The sequence below is a fragment of the Nicotiana tabacum genome, chromosome 16 (genome assembly GCF_000715075.1).
Source record: "Nicotiana tabacum cultivar K326 chromosome 16, ASM71507v2, whole genome shotgun sequence".
In the NCBI taxonomy this organism is placed as follows: Eukaryota; Viridiplantae; Streptophyta; class Magnoliopsida; order Solanales; family Solanaceae; genus Nicotiana; species Nicotiana tabacum.
Window position 1 is genome coordinate 169,371,815 of NC_134095.1, and position 18,451 is coordinate 169,390,265.

The window sequence follows — 18,451 nt, forward strand, 5'->3', positions numbered from 1 at the left end:
CATTTTTTTCATTTTTCGGAAAATATTTTCTATCGTGTAAAATATATACTTAATAAATTTAGGAACATAAATGAAAATGTTAGCAAATTGGACAATAGATGACCAACTAAAATACTAAACCAAACATGCCTTTTAATAGAAACATTCCAAAAAGTAATTTACCACACATAGAAAAACCATTATTTCCTTTCCAAATTTCCTTTCCAAATGTAGTAACACTTTCCATCCTTAGACCTTTCAAGAATTCAACATAATTATATAAGACATGACTCCTTTCTCTATTATCATTCACTCCATTTTTATTATAAGGAAAAGAAAATAAAGAAAAGGGAAAATGGGGAGAGGAAAAATTGAAATTAAGATGATTGAAAATACAAATAGTAGGCAAGTTACTTTTTCAAAAAGAAGGCAAGGATTGATGAAAAAAGCTAAAGAATTGGCTATTCTTTGTGATGCTGAGGTTGGTGTTCTTGTTTTCTCCAACACTGGAAAGCTTTATGAATTTGCTAGTTCCAGGTAAATTTTAATTTAATTAATCTATCTTTATCTTTTATGTATAGGATTTGTCATATCTGTGTGTGTCTGTGTGTGTTTGTGTTTTTTTCTAATGTAAAAAAAACAACAAAAAAAAACAGTTTGGTGCATAAAGCATTCCGCATTCACGTCGGGTTGGGGGAAGGGATGGCCACTAAGGGGTGTGTGATGTAGGCAGTCTACCCTAACGTAGGCGTTAGGGGCTGATTCCCCGGCTCGAACTGACATATAAGTCACCTGGAGATAATTTTACCGTTACTTCAAGAATCCCGTCCGGATTGGTTAATTATGTATATATATATATAAGTATTTATTTCTTCTGTTGTTCACCTCTGTTGTGAGGCTCCTGTTAGTACAAAGATGAATTCTTCTTCTTCCTTTTTTCTGATTGTGGGCTATGTTTGATTGATTTAATGATTTTCCTATTTTTTTAATCATAGAAGTTCAGAAATAGAGAAAATTTTGTGTGTTAGATGAAGTTGTTGTATCCTTTCTCAATTGTTTTTCTACTGTAAGGTGGGGTAAATAAAGATGTAATTCGAATTATTTCTAAATTATGAATTTTTTTTATTTGTAGCTTGGAAATGATGATAAAGGGAAAGGATTAAAAATACATTTTCTTCCTAAAATGGTTGATTATATTTGAATAATTAGAAAGTGTTCTAGGAGTGGAAGATTCTAAAAATGCTTAACAAGTAAATTATATTTTTAGAGATGGTGTGATATACAACCCAAATATGGATTGAAATACTTTTATTTATGGAATGAATTTCTAAAATTTGATAGATTATTCCATTAATAGAATGAATTGTTGTTGGGATGGGCCATAAATAGAAGGTTAGTTTTACAAAAGTATTAGTAATGAAATAGCCCAACAGAAGATATGGGCTTTCATTTAATTCACAACCATTCTTTTGTAGAGATGACATCAGATAATCACTCTAAGGGGATGCTATTTAGAAATTAGCCAGCGCGTCCTAAATTTTAACTTTTAGTTCATTTTTTCGGGACAATAAAGTCTTGAATTTTTCTTAAATTAAAACTTTTAGTTTAAAATTTTAGGACAAAATAGATACTAACTAATCTCTAAATAGCATATGTGAGAATGATTATTTATACACTTGGCCCCATTTTCTTGAACCATCAATCGTCTATAGCGGCCCAAATAAAGCCCAATAAATCGATCTTCTTCTTTTTTTTTCTTGGGGCGAAATTACACGTTTGGTAGCTCGGCCAAAAATATTTATATTCACTAGCTAAAATTAATTGTAAATTACTTATACATATATTATACATTTGCCGATTATTTTTTTGAATGGTAGGAGTGGTCGATCTCCCATTTGGCCGGCCGATAAGATCTATTTTCTATTCAAAATTGTCATTTTCTACTAGGCCTTGTATAGCAAGATATATGGTAAAAATAGCACGGGCTAGCCAGTTTTCGGGTTAGTCATTCATAAATAGCCAGCGCTTGCAAAGTCATTGAAAAATAGCCATTATTTTGCTATAAAACGGAAAGTTCCAGCATAATATACTGGAGATCGGTGCACCAGTGTATGAACTTCTAGCATATTATGCTTGAACTCCAACACGCGAAAAGTTCCAGCATAATATACTGGAGATTGGAGCACCTGTGTATGGACTTCCAGCATATTATGTTGGACCAGTATATTATACTAGATTTCCAGTATATTATGCTGGAGTATTTTCCGGATGTTGTACAGTGTTTTCGTTCAGATTTATCTTATATGAAAAGTGGCTAAATTTCGATTACTTTTGAAACTGTGATTATTTTTGAATGACCACTTGTAAATCTGGCTCTTTTTTTTTTTTGAATTTCTCCCAGATATATGTCTATACTTCCAAGTTATAATTTCACTTATCACGAACGATTACCTATATTTATTTCTTAGATAATTAAATTATGTGTATAGAAGTTAAACTATTTCAATATATTAGTCTTTATTGTATCATCTTTGGTTGATAATTTTCACTTTGTATTTTGAAGCATGGAAAACATACTGTCAAGGTATAACAAGGCTCCAGAATCTTCTGAGCTTACCACAATCGAAAATGTGGCAGTAGAGGTAGTAATTAAACAAATATTTATCACATAATTTAATTAATCACATGATTTATTTAAATAAATCATTTCCAATTTAATATTTTCAATTAATTAATTTAAAAGATCTTGATTTTGTTAAACAAGCATGAGTCGCAGCCTAAAGTGAATGAATTAAGAGCTGAAGTTGCTTTGCTACGTCAGGTGCAAAGGTAAGTTTTTCTTTTAATTTTCTACAATATTTTCCTTTTGCATAAAATAAATAGGAAAAAATTCACTTTATTCCCCTAAGTTTCAATAATTTATGTTTTGGTCCTTGTCGTATTTACTTATGCACATATAACCTTCAATTAATTAAAATGTACTGTTGGTATTTAAAAAATGGATATAATTTTAAAACTTCCACGCCCCCCCCCCCCACCCACACACTCCCCCCCCCCCCCCCAAACAAACAACAACAACAACACAGTCTAATCCCAAATTTGGGGTCTGAAGAAGATAATGTGTTTGTAGACCTTACCCCTACCCTGGAGAGCAGAGAGGTTGTTTTCGAAAGACCCTCGGCTCGAGAGGAAGAATAGGAACAAGTGAATAGCAACAACAAAGCACGGAAAATGATATCAACAATGTAAGGATCGGAGAGAAAATAAATAGAAGAAAGCAGTAGCAATAGCAATAGCCACAAGCAGTGACACGACAGGGTACTAGAAAATCGAAGCGGAAGATAGTACTAAAACAACCCTAATACAGGCATTCTAAGAATCAAAGACAATGTACTAGTCAGTTAACCCTAAAAAACCTGAAACATATCAGAAAACACACGACGACCTATTACCCTTCTACCCTAATCTTTGACTTTTATACCCTCATGTTAAGGGCCATGTCCTCGGTAAGCTGAAATGGCGCCAGAGTAGATTAATGAGTGAAAGAGAAATTTTGCAAAATATGGAAGCGTATATTTTAAAAATGCTTTACTAAAATATAATTCTTATACTGTCAAGTTACATATAAGCTAGTTATACTAAAATATGTATATATAGTAATAAATGTTATTGTATAATATTAATTAGTGATAATATTATTCTCTATATTTTTGCATATTATATAATGTGAAGTCGGTTGATGGGGAAAGAACTTGAAGGTTTGAACTTCAAAGACTTGCAGCAATTAGAACATCAGCTAACTGAAGGCATTTTAGCAGTTAAAGATAAAAAGGTATATATTAATTGCATTTTATTAATTAAGGAGTAGTTATTATATGTACTTCAAAAATTAGTCCTATTTAATACTCAGGAAAAAAAAAAGAAAAAAAAAAGAAAAGGAAGGAAACATATTATATTGCTCTTGAATTTATTAATTTTGCTATATATATTTTCAGGAACAAGTATTGTTGGGAAAAATTGAAAAATCACTGCTGCAGGTATACATTTGTGTTAAAATTTAAAAATCCCTGTATTTTGTTTTTTTATTGACTTATTTCACTTTCTTTTTTATTGGAAATTATAGCATAATATTTTTTGGTGTCATGGGGTGGGGTTTGGGGGGGGGGGGGTTCATAAACTTTCCTTAAATTTAGATTGATCTATGTGGGTTTTATCGCTTTTTCATTCAAAATTTCATTTTCTCTGATAAAATTGTAATACTTTTTCAAGTAATTTTTTTTTTTTAAATACCTTCAAATACCTTTTATCAATCTAACTCCAAAAAATATTTAATTTTTTTTTTTAAAATCAAATTTTTTGTGCCCAAATACCTACTAAAATACTTGTTCATTTACTTTTTCTTTTTCTTTGTTTTTCTGCGTGGCAGGAGGAAAAGGTTTCACTAGAAAATGAAGCCCTGCGTGAACAGGTATGCCCTAAAGTTCATATTCTGATTATACATTTTAATTGTATTTTTTAATATTATAATTGTGGTTTTATAGTAATTTTTTCCTAATTTCAGTATAATATTTACCTTTTTATTTGTTAAATGTGTAAAATTATTTTTTGTTTATTCAGATTGAGGAACTAAGACGCAGCTCCAGGCACTGTCAAGAAAGAGCTTTAGCTTTGGAGAATTCAGTTTGTGATTCAGACACATGTTTGCGTTTAGGGTAATTATAATATGTAATTACATTTTTACTTAATTAAATTACTTATATTACTAGTTATTCACATAAGTATTATTAGTCTTCATCTAATAATTATTAAGTACATTATAATCCCAATATAATTCGTTTATGAACAAAACGATCCTTAAGATATCATTTTTAAAATTTTCTACTCCAAATTATCATGTCAAACCAAAATTTATAAAAAAAACTACTTAAAATATGATGTTCCTCCTTTAAAATATTTACAATTTATTATATGTAAACTCATTTGAAGACAAATTCAAAATTTCTTATATTATTTGGGATCTTTATCCAAATAGCTGGTCAGATTCACTATTTATTTTTTCTAGCCGGTATACATAAATTATATATGATTATACATATTACATACAGATGATACATATATTATACAACTGTCGATTATTTTTTGTTTAAGCGTGTGAATGGACAATTGCTTAAATTAATTCTTCTTTGATATCATTTTTAAAATTTTCTACTCCAAATTATCATGTCAAACTAAAATTTGTACAAAACTACTTAAAATTTGATGTTCCTCCTTTAAAATATTTATATTTTATGATATGAAAAATAACTTGGAGGACAAATTCAAAATTTCTTATTTTTATTTGGGATCTTTATCCAAATAGCTGGTCAAATTCACTATTTATTTTTTTTCTAATCGGTATACATATATTATATATGATTATATATATATATATTATATATACAGACGTATATATATATTATACATCTGTCAACTTATTTTTTGTTTAAGCGAGTGAATGAACAATTATTTAAATTAATTCTTCTTAGATATCATTTTTAAAATTTTCTACTCCAAATTATCATGTCAAACCAAAATTGGTACAAAACTACTTAAAATATGATGTTTCTCCTTTAAAATATTTATCATTTATGATATGAAAATAAACTTAGAGGACAAATTTAAAATTTCTTATTATTATTTCGAACCTTTATATAAACAACTGACCAGATTCACTATTTATTTTTCCTAGTCGATACACATAGAGTATACACATATTATATATGGATTATACATAAATTATATATCTGTCAATTATTTTAAGTTAAAGCGAGTAGGTGAATAATTATTTAAATTATTTCTTCTTATTTTTTCTTACAGGCTACCAGTTGATACAAGTCAGAATATGATAATACCAAAGATGGAAAGTACTTCCAATGATGCTCAAAATACAATTGTTTTGGAGTGATATCTTCTTGCATTAGACTCATTTCTCTATCACAGTTTTAAATTAAGACTTTTTCTTATATTACTTTTGCTTAGCTTGGATTTAGCTAGGTTTTAATTATCAAATCAATTTCTTTTTTTATTTTCACATATTTCTTCTTGTACTCAGTCAATGTATGACTAGAACTAGTTGCAAAAGTTGGTAAAGATCAGACCTATCAAGAATAGAGAGAACTTAAATTAATTTAATTTCTTGAATTTTATTTTACTCTTTCATGTCAATTTTTGTGTTTGAAATGGCATTTGTGGTTGTGCGATAGCCACTTCATCTGCTATGATAATCAGGGACGGAATCAGGATTTGAACCTTGTTGGTTCGGGTTTTAAATCAATAATTTATATATATTTAATAAAATTTTTAACACAAATAAAGGGTTGGAATCAAATTATTGGGTTCAGTCGAACCCGCAAATCTTATGCTAGCTCCGCCACCATTGACAACTTCTGCGAATTAGCACTTTTTGGGTTCGAGATTATAAATGAATAACTTCTTGGTAAACGGGGCAGTACTCCCTTAACAAGCTTACTCGAAGCGAAGTTGATAAGTCGAATCAATGAGTTTCGAATACTGAATATTTAAATCTTTTATAAATATCAATATGTAATTAATTTTTCATTGTTAGATCAATATGTTTATTTGCAGATTCCCAATCAAAATTCCCTTATTTTTACCAACGAAATCCAATGTTCACATGGAAAATTATTTTAAAAAAGAAAATAATTATAGAGGACATCATTTTATCAGCTAATCCACAATTTATGTCATTTTTAGATGCATGGTTTTAATATTTTGAGTTGCATCAACGCATGTTTACGTGTCACCCTTTCCTCTATTAGCTTGACGTTATTTATATATATATTTTTTAAAAGAAAAAATAACACCCCAAAAATAATGTTATTTTTGTGGTCACCCCTTCTTTTAAAGTACACATCATTCTTTAGTAACTAATTTTTTTCTAAATTAAGTATTAGCAGGCATTAATCTAATCATGACTTTATTAGTCAAGCAAATGACGAGGAGTTCGATAAGATTGTTCATTAATTTAATTACAATTATCTGATAATAGTCGCATGCTCACTTTACTATATTGATCCCTACTTTAAAAATAAAAAATAAAAATATTTGCTATGCATGGTACAGCTAGCAATTCAAACATATCCAACTTTTGTTTATTATTGCCTATATGTTATCTCACCTTGAATAAACATGAACTTAATTTAATTGGAGATTTCCATACTTTTTGCCGTACAAAATGAAATATAAAATTACTCGTGTATAAAACATGACAATTTTTTTAAAATGAATACCTTTTTGTCCAAGATAATATAATATTTTTATGGGATCGGCGGGTTCGCCTCGGCAGTATAGTAACATTATTCTTATAGGATCGGGTCGTTCACCTCGACAATATAATAACATTATTCTTATGGGTTCAGGCCGTTGGCTTCAGCTATATTGAGTACTACTATTCTTATGGGATCGGGTTGTTCGCCTCGGTAACTTCGTGCTTAATAATCGAAACAAGTTCTAGTTTGGGTATAATTGAGTTATTGCCTTCACGGACAGTTATAAGATGTTGGTAATGAGATACGGACTCATGTTGTATTTATTGCAGTTGATTTTAATTGTTTCATTAATAATTGTCGTATGCTCATCATGTTTACTTTATGCACTAATAATATTATTATGGACCTCTAGTAAGTGTCAAGTCGACCCCTTGTCACTACTTTTTGAGTTTAGACTAGATACTCACTCAGTACACGTTATTTTTCGTACTCACACTACACTTCTGCACTGATGTGCAGGTACTGAGACAAGTTCCGCCAGTGGCCATGCAGGCGTGTAGCCGATCATCTATGAAGACTTAGTAGTGAGTTGCTTGCCTTGCTACGATCCGCAGCACGAGAGTCTCCTTCCACCTTATTTACTATTCTTCTCTATTACTTTCGGACAGTAGCTTTAGTAGTTTTGTATATTCTCTAAATTGCTCATGTTCTTGTGACGCCGGATTTTGGGGGATTTGTTGCGCTTGTGTATTGTTGTACTTGTAATTTCTATCACCGCAGAGTATGTACTTATTATATTGATATTTTCAAAAAGACTTGTCACAGTTGCATGAAATCTAGTTTAAAGTGTTCACTGAAAAGGAAAACTTCCGCATTAAAATTGTTAAAAGGGGGTAAATAAATTATAGTTAAACTTATGAGTTTGTCTAATAGCGGCGTTAGGTGCAGTCTCGACCTATTGCGGATTTGGGTCATGACAATTTAGTTTACATTTTTTTTAAGTTGTTTGAGTAGATATACCAAAATCTGAACAATCTTAGTAATCCTTAACTTAATTTAGAAATAATCATATTGCAATCAAGTGTAACAATTGAAGCATATAATACGATCATTATTAATAAAATGATGCAGCTAAAATATTCTAAAAGATTTTCAATTGTTTATTATTTTTAGGATTTAACTTTGATTTTTTTCTACTTTCAAGATAGTTTCCATAATATTTTTTGTTTATTAAGATTTAACTTATGTCATCGCTCCTCAACAATATAAAAAATATATTTATAGTATTAATATTATTTTTATCTATATTAACAAATTATATGCCTGACTGTTTAACCTATAATTAATTGTAATACTCTAGGAGTTGTTTGGTATAATAATGGGATAGCTAATTCTACTATTTTAATGTAAAATTTATCCAATGATTAGCTTTTTTTCTTTTTTGGTTATTCACATGGTTTCTGGTATACATTGAAGCCCGATTAAATCCATATTCACGCACAGAAAGTTCCACATTGGGGGTAAAACGCTCCCTAATAAATGCAATCTGGTTAAGAACGAAGGAGTACTAAAACCACTTCACCACAACCCTTGTTGGTCCAATGATTAGCTAATTAATACCTATAATTAAACATAAAATATATACAATCTCAAATTCTATCTTGAGATTATTATCCTCATTCCTTGTCCTAAACGACCCTTTTGGTAACTATTCTTTACACTAATATAATATAAATACCTTTTTTTGTTGATTTTTTTTGTATATATCTATATCTATCTATCTATATCTATATCTATCTATACTATTAAAAGCACGAAGGACCTTAGCGAAATATTGTTCATCTTTTTTACCCTTTTAAAATAGACTTCACACTGAACAAAACTATCATTTAAGACAGTTCCCTAATATTTAAGACTTTGAAATCAATATAAAATCCTAAAATTTAGAAAGTCAAAATCAATTAAAATTTTACCTTACATAATCACTTTCTTATTCGAATAATGTAACATAACGTTAGATTAATTTTCTTAACTTCTGCATCCAATAAAATATTATAATAAGCTAACAGACCAAAATTTAACACTATCACTTTCTTTTGCCGTTTCCAAATTGATCATTATAAAAAATTATTTTCTGAAATCCTTAAATAACGTGTTAATTGCTATGAAAAATATTTCACTTAATTCTCATTGTGCACTTCTTCTTTTTATTAATCTAATTTTAAAAAAATTGTTTATATTAAGCTAATTCTAACAAAATACAAAGAAACAAGAACATATTCTATCTCAGGATGAACAGGAAGAAGTACTTGACTAACACAAATTTATATCTATCTATCTATACTATATCAAAAGTACGAACACCTCTAGTGAAATATCTTTTATTTTTTTACTCTTTTATAATAGCTTTTACAAATTCTAATTTAAGTTACTTTCCTAATATTTAGGACTTTTAAATTTAAATCAATGAAAAATGTATCTATTAAATGTAAGAAGTCCTAATATTTAAGAATTTAAAAGTAATAAATATTTTGTCTTACATATATTGTACTATTTGAAAATAAATCCTTTGTGTAATACGTAGAATCAATATGAGAACGATGTTATACGGTGAATTCAATTGATTTCTAATTAAGAAATTGAAATATGGGTAAGTCACATATTAAATTAAAATTAAAATACATATTTAAATTAAAATTATTTCAACGTAGAACAATTGAATATGTATTTTATAATTCTTATTTTAATCATATAAAATAATTAACTCGTGTTCAATTAAGCACCCAAAATAATTATTTCATATCATATTCAATCATACTAAATCGTACAAGCCTAAATTTATATTATAAAAAGTACGAAACTTCTACACAAAAAGTTAATTGATCTTTTATTCGTTAGACAAAGTTATGTATTATATTTTTTTTGTTTTGTTTCAAGAACTTAAACTTCACTACATGGGTAATATTAAAATTGAAAGGTATTAAATTGAGAAGACATATGACTTAATTTTTTAATTTATATTATTTGACAAATTTTGAAAGAATCGTAATAAAAGTTTTAAGTCTATACCATGTTTATGTCTTCTAATGAACTTGAGAATAGTTTTTGAAAAAAAAAAGAATCAGAAAAATTCTAAATCTGTAAAGGATATATGTTTTTACCGAAACTAAAAAGAGAGCACGATAACTTGTGAAATTGAACTGATAAAATTATAAATTGGAACATAATTTAAGATGAACGTATTGAATAATGATTGGGAACTTTCATGAATAATTTTTTTTTATAGAGTAAGCTATATAAGATCAATATTCAACAATTTCAGAAGCTTACACTTTATTGTATTACTCAAACACAATTGTATAAATATGTAAGTTTCTTACGAAAAAAATATTTATTGAATTGAGAAATACGTGCACTAAGACTAGTAGATTAAAAGAAGGGAAAGGAAAATAGTGATGCAAAGGAAGATGTCACATGCTTATGGAAAAGAAAAAATATTAAAGAGTCAACGTGTCAGGATTAAAGAAGGTCAATTTAATCCTGGCCGTTTAATTAAGGTTAGGCCACCAATTATCCGATTAGCCCCAGGGACCCAAATAATAACGCTTTGTTTGGAACCGTCCAAAAGATAAATTTAATTTTTTAGTTTTATCTTAAATAATAGATCAAATTTAAATAGTTAATTAAGATATATTTTACATGAGTTCGAATTTTAAGAATGAAGAACATTTTGAAAGAGTCACTTTATCGGCTCACTAAATAAATCTTGATTTTAAATTAATTGGATTAGTATTTTTGAATATCAAACACTTAAAGGAAAAAAGTACTCGAATTTGAGTGAGTTTGGTACGAAAGAAAATATATTTTAAAAATTATTTTTTTAATTTTCTCATGTTTGATTGGCTTAAGTGTTTTGAAAAATATTTTACTCATGAACTCACGAAAATGACTTCCCTACGAAAATACGAAAAATATTTCTCAAAATTCGTTTTTAACCTTCCCCGGACTATTCCTCCCACCCCACTCCTCTAACCCCTACCCCCACCCACCCCTCCAAGCCCCTAGTGCTACCCCAGCCCAAACTCTACCCCTTACCACCGCTCCTGCCTTTGTCATCGCCATCCCGTCTCTTAGACCCTGATTTACCACGCTTCTCTGACCTTATTCATTTCGTCTGTCAAAGTATTTGCCTAAAATATATATTTAAAAAAATATTTTCTGCTTTCTAGCCACTTATTTTAGTTGGTGAAAGGGGTAGCTTTTAGCTCATGTCCGCGTTATCTCGTGGTTGCTTGCATTGGCTTTCTACATCACAAGTCTTCGTGAAATTCGGATATAGAATAATAAAAGAAAAGGGTATTATTAATTTTAGCCCGCACTAAAATTATTTATATTTAATAATCGAAAAAGTTTATAAATTTGTATAATTTTTGTGTGTATATATATATATATGGCTAGTTTTGAAAGAAGCAATACAATATTATTTTTCGTGAAAAAGCGCTTATACAACATCTAATCTTTATCAGCCAATCCAGACCGTCTATTTCATACAATTAGCCAATCTTTTTTTATCAGAATCACGCTTGATAAAAAGGAGGAAAGTTTTCAAAAAATTACCATCAAAGAACGGCTAAACGTGTAATCTTAATTTAAATAAATAAAACAAAATTTGCATATAAATATTAGAGGGCATGAATGCAAAAAAATGATCACAATCATTTCACAAACAGCACAAACCTCTATAGTTTCCCTTTATTTTTTAGCCACTTTCAAAACACTCATCATTACCTTGTCGGCCTCTTTCTCCTCTATTCTCTTTATAACATTTTTCTTCATTTTGAGCATATTACTATTAAAACAACCAAAAATCCCTATAGTTTCCACTTGCTTTTTCATATCTAAAAGGATCAATACTACTTATTATTCTTTGTATTTCTTGTGATCCAAAATTATTCAACCATTAAAATCTTATACGTGTCAGTTCAATTCTTGTTATTTTCTTTTCTGAGCAAAAATAATTCACTACTATTAGTCTACTAAAGCTTATACTTGGTGAAATTTATTTCGATTCTTACTATTTTCTCTTCTCATCTTGTTTATGTTCTTTTTGTCGTAAAAAATTAACCTAAAAAGAAAAAATCACCCCCACCAAACCTAAAAACACCTTTTTTATTTTTTTTATTTTTTTTATTTTTTTTGCTTTTTGCCCTTTTCTTGGTTTGTACTAAAACCTTGGCTTTTGATCATTAGCTAAACTACATGCCCACAAAAATCTCTTTTTTAGTAGCCAAAATACCTCAAAAAACATTTCTTGTTTTCTTGAGACTTGATATCATTTTGGAGTTGTAGTAGAAAACAAGCTTATTACTATATTCTTGGTTCTTCATTATTGCATGAAATTTCCTTTTTCAATACCTACAAATCTATAGAAAATTTCAATTTTGTCCATTTTTTTGGTTAATACAATGAGACAACAACAACAACCTTTTGGTGCTCTTTCAAGAACAAGTAGCTGCAAAAATTCCAAGAAAATAATTCCTTCCACTTATCCAAGATCAACTTCTATAAACCATGATTTAAATGAGAGTTTTTCAGATAAATCTCTTGTTCCAAAAAATGGAAGTTCCACGTCATCAACAAATATTAATCCAATAACCAAATCAAGAATTGGAGTTTCAGCTCTAATTAAGTCACTAATCAGTATTATCTCATTTCCTACTATATTTCCTGCATGCAAGTGGCTTAATCTCCCGACCCAATTTTCCATTACGCCGTCTCTTGGCCGGAAACTCACCGGAACACTATTTGGTCACCGGAGAGGACACGTCACCTTCGCCGTTCAAGACGATCCGAAATCAGAACCAGTACTTTTAATCGAGCTCGCAATTTCAACTTCGTCTTTGGTGAAGGAAATGTCATCTGGGCTCGTAAGGATAGCGTTAGAATGCGAGAAAATGGTGGCGCCTCCGCAGACGGCGGCGCGTGGGAGTGGAAACAGGCGGCGCGTGGAACTTTTTCAGGAGCCCGTGTGGACTATGTACTGTAATGGGAGGAAGTGTGGGCACGCGCTTTCACGCGCGTGTACAGATTCGGATTGGCACGTGCTTGGTACCGTGCAGAGCGTGTCCGTCGGTGCCGGAGTGATTCCGGTGGTGGACGACGGCCGGAAAATTAGTGCGACGGAAGGTGAGTTGTTATACATGAGAGCTAAATTTGAACGAGTTGTGGGGAGTCGTGACTCAGAAGCTTTTTATATGATGAATCCAGATGGTAATGGAGGTCCTGAACTCAGTATTTTTTTACTTAGAATATAAAAAAAAAAAAAAAAGAAATTAAGAGGAAAAAAAAAATATGGAAATTAAAGAACATAAAAAGGAAAAATTATAATTTGTGATGTTTTTGAGTACTTCATTTTGATTATAGTGTGTTTAATTAGGTATATGAAATGTTGTTTAGTGATTTTGTACGTTGTGTAACTTATCTTATATGTATATTGCATGGCCATATATGCATGCTTTTTATTTATTTATCCCTTTTAGTTTTTATGTATGTTGAATATAGATCTTCACTATCATAGCATCTAACTTACACACATTTTAATTAATTCATAGAATATTTACTACCTCTTTTTTAAGATATTCAATAAGTTTAACCATCAAAATTTAGGCAGATAAAAAGATCAGTTAGTAATATTTTTGTGACTTTATTGCGTAATTGCAGACTTCTATGTTTAAGAAAATGACTATTAGAATATGTTTTATACAAATTTGAAATTAAGGGTGTGTTTGGTATAACGGAAAATATTTTCCGTGAAAAATGTTTTCCAAGAAAATGTTTTCTTGAAAAACAAGTAGTAATCTTATTCAATTTTCGGTGTTTGGTATGCAAATTAAAAAAAATGACTTCTCAAAAGTATTCATAAGTAATTTAGATATAATAAATATGAAGCGATAAACTTTCAGACCAATAACCTTCCGAACCCACATTTTTCGTAAACTTTCGAACCGCTAAACTTTCGAAACTGCGGAACTTCAAACCCGTAAACTTTATAATTTCTAAACTTGTAAACTTTCAAAACATAAACCTCCGAACTTATAACTTTGGAACTTGTAAAATTTTGAACTTTTAAACCGATAAATAAAGAAACTAAAACTGAAAAATATATTAATCAAATATTTATTTTTGGGAGGGGGGTGGGGGCAGAAAAATGAAAAAACAGAAGGGTGAAATTACAAAAAAAAAAAAAAAAAGTAAATTTTTTTTTGTGCCGGGGGTGGGGGGCAATTGGGGTAGGGCAGTGAAGGTGGGTGATGTAGAAAAACGAAAAACAAAAATTTGAAATTACCAAAAAAAAATAAGGTAAAAAAATAGTCTTTTTTTGCGGGGGTGGGGTGGGTGGGGTGGGATGGGGTGGAGGGGTCGTAGGGTGGATAACAACGAAAAAACTGAAATTTGAAAAAAAAAAAAATTTTTTTGGAGAGAGGTGGTGGGGTGGAGAAGGTTGAGAAGGAGTTTTGGAAAATGTTTTCCTTTCTCTTGATAAGGAAAACATTTTCCTCCAATTGGAGGAATGAGTTCATTAGGAAAATATTTTTCAAAATATTTAAGCCAACCAAATAGGGGAAAATTGAAAAATATTCTTCGATCCTTCATACCAAACACACCCTAAGTTATATGAGGTGCATGAAGACATCTCTTCGTAGTATATATGAAACGACCATTCGTTGGGTGCAAAAGATATTTTGTGTTTACGTATGGTCGGTGGTTCAAACCGTAGAAGCTACTATTAATACTTACATTATTTATTGTCTAATTTGAGTAAATTATGTATGGCTATATATGTTTATACATTAAACCAAGAAAGGATACCAAAGAAAGTGCTAGCTTATATAGTTAGGTTCATGGTTGTGAAAAGAAATTATATATTATTATATTATTAATTATTAATTAATGGGAAAAATTTTGTGTTCAAGATCGATAGATGGTCCGTAAAGCAATTATTACATGTATCAAGTCGATATTTATACCAAACTAATTTTCTTATTGCTAATATTAAGTGCATGTAAGTGTTTATATCCAATCTTATGTTTCTTAATTCGTTTCTTTCCTAAAGTTATGTTAATTACAAAGGGATGGTATAGATGTGTAGAATAGAATTTGAATTAATCACTTAGAATGAACGGATTCTACTCAAAGTTGTGATAATTAAACAAATCTTTCTTCTCTAACCTAATGTTATAAGTGAAGAAAACGCATAAGATTTATCATTATACGTGGGGTTTATGCCTACTACAAGCCAAGAAAATGTATATACTTATGTAATGATTAATTGTGGCAACAAAAAAAAGTTACAAGTCGATTCTAATTAGCCCTTGAGCTTATGAAATATAGAGTTAGGTAATATATATGGCCAACAACATATTGACATATACATATATTACTACCTTGATCTTTGTAAATTTTAGTGGGCGAGGATACTCGATCCATGTGTTAATAGGAAATAATAATTTTACGTAGGGAAAATGACGAGGAACACACAAACTGATCGGGACATTACTATTATAAAAGAAATGATAATATACCTATATGGATTAAAATTCGACCGAGGAGATTTAGCACGAAGAAGGTAATTATCGTGAGAATTGTAACTTATCATAGGCAGTTCGGCCGAGGCCAATCGGATTTAGCACATGCTACCGAGGAGATTTAGCACGGGTTTTGTGATTTTTGTCGGATTTTGAGACTTGTGTTCGGGAGCCGGGTTTGAGCCGCAATTTCGGATTTTGGTTATAATTTGGCATTTTTCTTGTGGAATTGATTCCTTTAGCCTATATTGGTCGTATTGTATTGCTTGTGATTAGATTCGGGACGTTTGGAGGCAGATTTGAGAGGCAAAGGCATTGCGGAGTATAATTTTGTTTGGTTTGAAGTAAGTAACGCTTCCAAACTTGGTTCTGAGGCTTCAAAACCCCGAACTATGTGTTATGTGATTAGTATTGAGGTGACACACATGCCAAGTGACGGGCGTGCACCGTGAGATTTTTGACCTGGGTGATTCCATGGCACGATTTAATGACTATATCCTGTTGATATCCATGTTTTCATTATGTGATAAGGTAATTGAGCTGTAAATCATGCTAGATATGATGTTTAGGCTTTATGTCGGTACTGTTGGGGACCCTTAGTGGTCGTTTCTTGCTGTTACCTCATTATTTTTATTAATATTCTGTACTCAGTCATGTTCATGCACTTTTATATCATATCTCAGTCTCAGTTATTTATTGATTCATCATATCATTATTCCGGGTTTGTTTTCATGATATTGTAAGCATGTGGGTGAGACTGGAGAGGTTTATGACTGAGTAAGGTCGAGAGCCTGGTTATGAGTGACAGTTATGGGATCGGGCTGCACGCCGCAATAATTATATTGATGATTATGATAGCGCTTGGGCTGTAGGAGCCCCTCCAGAGTCTGTAACACACCCCGGTGAGCGCGGATGATATTATTGAGGGATGGATTTCCCTGGACATGGATTTGTCCGAAGTACTTGATACCTGGAGATGGATTTCTCCACATGGTTGGATTGCCCTTTTTCCTCGGTACTGGGTGACTTACAGTCAGTGTTGTATATGTTCCGGGATGGATTTTCCTGAGTCAGATGACCATATACAGTACCGAGTGGTTGAGCACTTGAGAGTCAGGGAACCCTGCCGAGTCCGCCACAAGGTGCTTCGTCCACACATAAAAATAGCTTTCCCAGAAGTGGCGATTAGCCTTATCTTCCATCTTCACCACCAAACCCTTGGTTCTTCGATGATGCATGTGGATCATCGTGCCCCGAAGAAATTGAGGGGCAAAAATATGAAGCATGTGCCCTAAAGTAACCCCTCAACCGGCGAGCTCTGCGTACTTGATGAACATGAGGAAGAGCTTGTATGCATATGGTGATAGCTGAGCCGGCCACACTTCGTAGAAGCGGCAGAAGTCTATCACTAGAGAGGGAAGAGGAAGCGTATATCCGTTAACGAAAGGATACGCATAAAATGCACAGTACCCTGGGCGGTGCAAATATACAATATCCGTCCCCGACGTCCGCACCATTTTGATGTGATTTGGATTTCCCCACTTAGCCTTGAGTGCCGTAATCGCCACTTCATCCATAGTGGAAGGGACGGGTTCCGGTTCATCTCCGGCAAGGTTGTTAAAGTTAGTCCATAATTTCCCCGGACGGGATAGTATCTTAGCCATTGTCGGAAATCCCTCATCTCTCGTCACCTCCACTCCCTCTCCAAGAAGAGATACGTCATTTTCCGGCATCGGAGCTTCGACAAATCTGTCAATCTAGGAAGAAGTACCAGCCGTTTGTCTAACTTGATCGAAATAAACAAGAGTGATAAAGGAAAAGAGAGGATGGTCACGTCAAATTCTGACGAAAGCAGAAGTATGAAATACTGAAGAAGGTGGAAATTTGCAAAATTCCTTAGGTAAATCGAAAAGCGTAACAATTGAATGGTGGGTTCCCCTATTTATAGGTACACAAATGGCCTGAGCGGGAAACCCGAGAGTCGTTAATCAAAAAGATGAACGGGCACAGGAAATGATACGGTACCTAGGAAACGTACGTCATAATGACACATAACGGACATTCATGGTACCCTGAATCGACGTGACGATCCATCTCCAAACTGACATAACGGTCCAGTAAAGTCCTTAAAGCGTCACGTCGCCGTCTCTCCATATGGACCCCGTCCTCGCATAATGATCAGATTTCTCCCCTTGAATCCACAGGGTTCGCCCATTGAGCTCGCCAAAAGACGAACCCAATAGGTGGAGGAACTAACTGTAAGGGTCAAAATCTAACCATAAGATGGTTGAGTAACTATAAGGGGTCGACCAAGCCGTAGTCGTGCCCACGAGGCGTGATAGCAAAGAGCACCTCGGTCATTGCCGGGGTCAAGCCGTCAGAAAACTTACATCGCAAAACAAGTGTAATGTTCGGGCAAGTAATGAAGGATACAGTCATAAGAAAGTACACTGGTCAAAGACCATTGGATAAAAGGGAAAATTATTAATATATATAGGGGATGAGCATGGATCTGGAGGGAGGGAGGATGGAGAGCCATCGTTATGGAATCAGCAAAGGGGGATTTCTTAATCGTCAACAGTTTCCTCTCCCCTCCTTATGTGCTTTTACGATTATGAT

At 31.9% G+C, this 18,451-nt stretch overlaps 2 protein-coding genes across 2 annotated transcripts; both read left to right on the top strand.

Moving 5' to 3' along the window:
* The first annotated feature begins 283 nt into the window (after positions 1-283).
* LOC142170608 (MADS-box transcription factor 23-like) lies at positions 284-6,125 on the top strand. Its single transcript, XM_075232497.1, has 8 exons — positions 284-516; positions 2,543-2,621; positions 2,744-2,808; positions 3,712-3,811; positions 3,975-4,016; positions 4,406-4,447; positions 4,597-4,691; positions 5,836-6,125. The coding sequence occupies exons 1-8, from the start codon at positions 335-337 to the stop codon at positions 5,921-5,923; spliced, it is 693 nt and encodes a 230-aa protein (XP_075088598.1). The 5' UTR covers positions 284-334; the 3' UTR covers positions 5,924-6,125.
* Positions 6,126-12,369: 6,244 nt separating this feature from the next.
* LOC107764756 (protein MIZU-KUSSEI 1-like) lies at positions 12,370-13,772 on the top strand. Its single transcript, XM_016583359.2, has one exon. It carries the CDS (start codon positions 12,713-12,715, stop codon positions 13,559-13,561), a length of 849 nt encoding a protein of 282 aa, XP_016438845.1. The 5' UTR covers positions 12,370-12,712; the 3' UTR covers positions 13,562-13,772.
* The last annotated feature ends 4,679 nt before the right edge of the window (positions 13,773-18,451 follow it).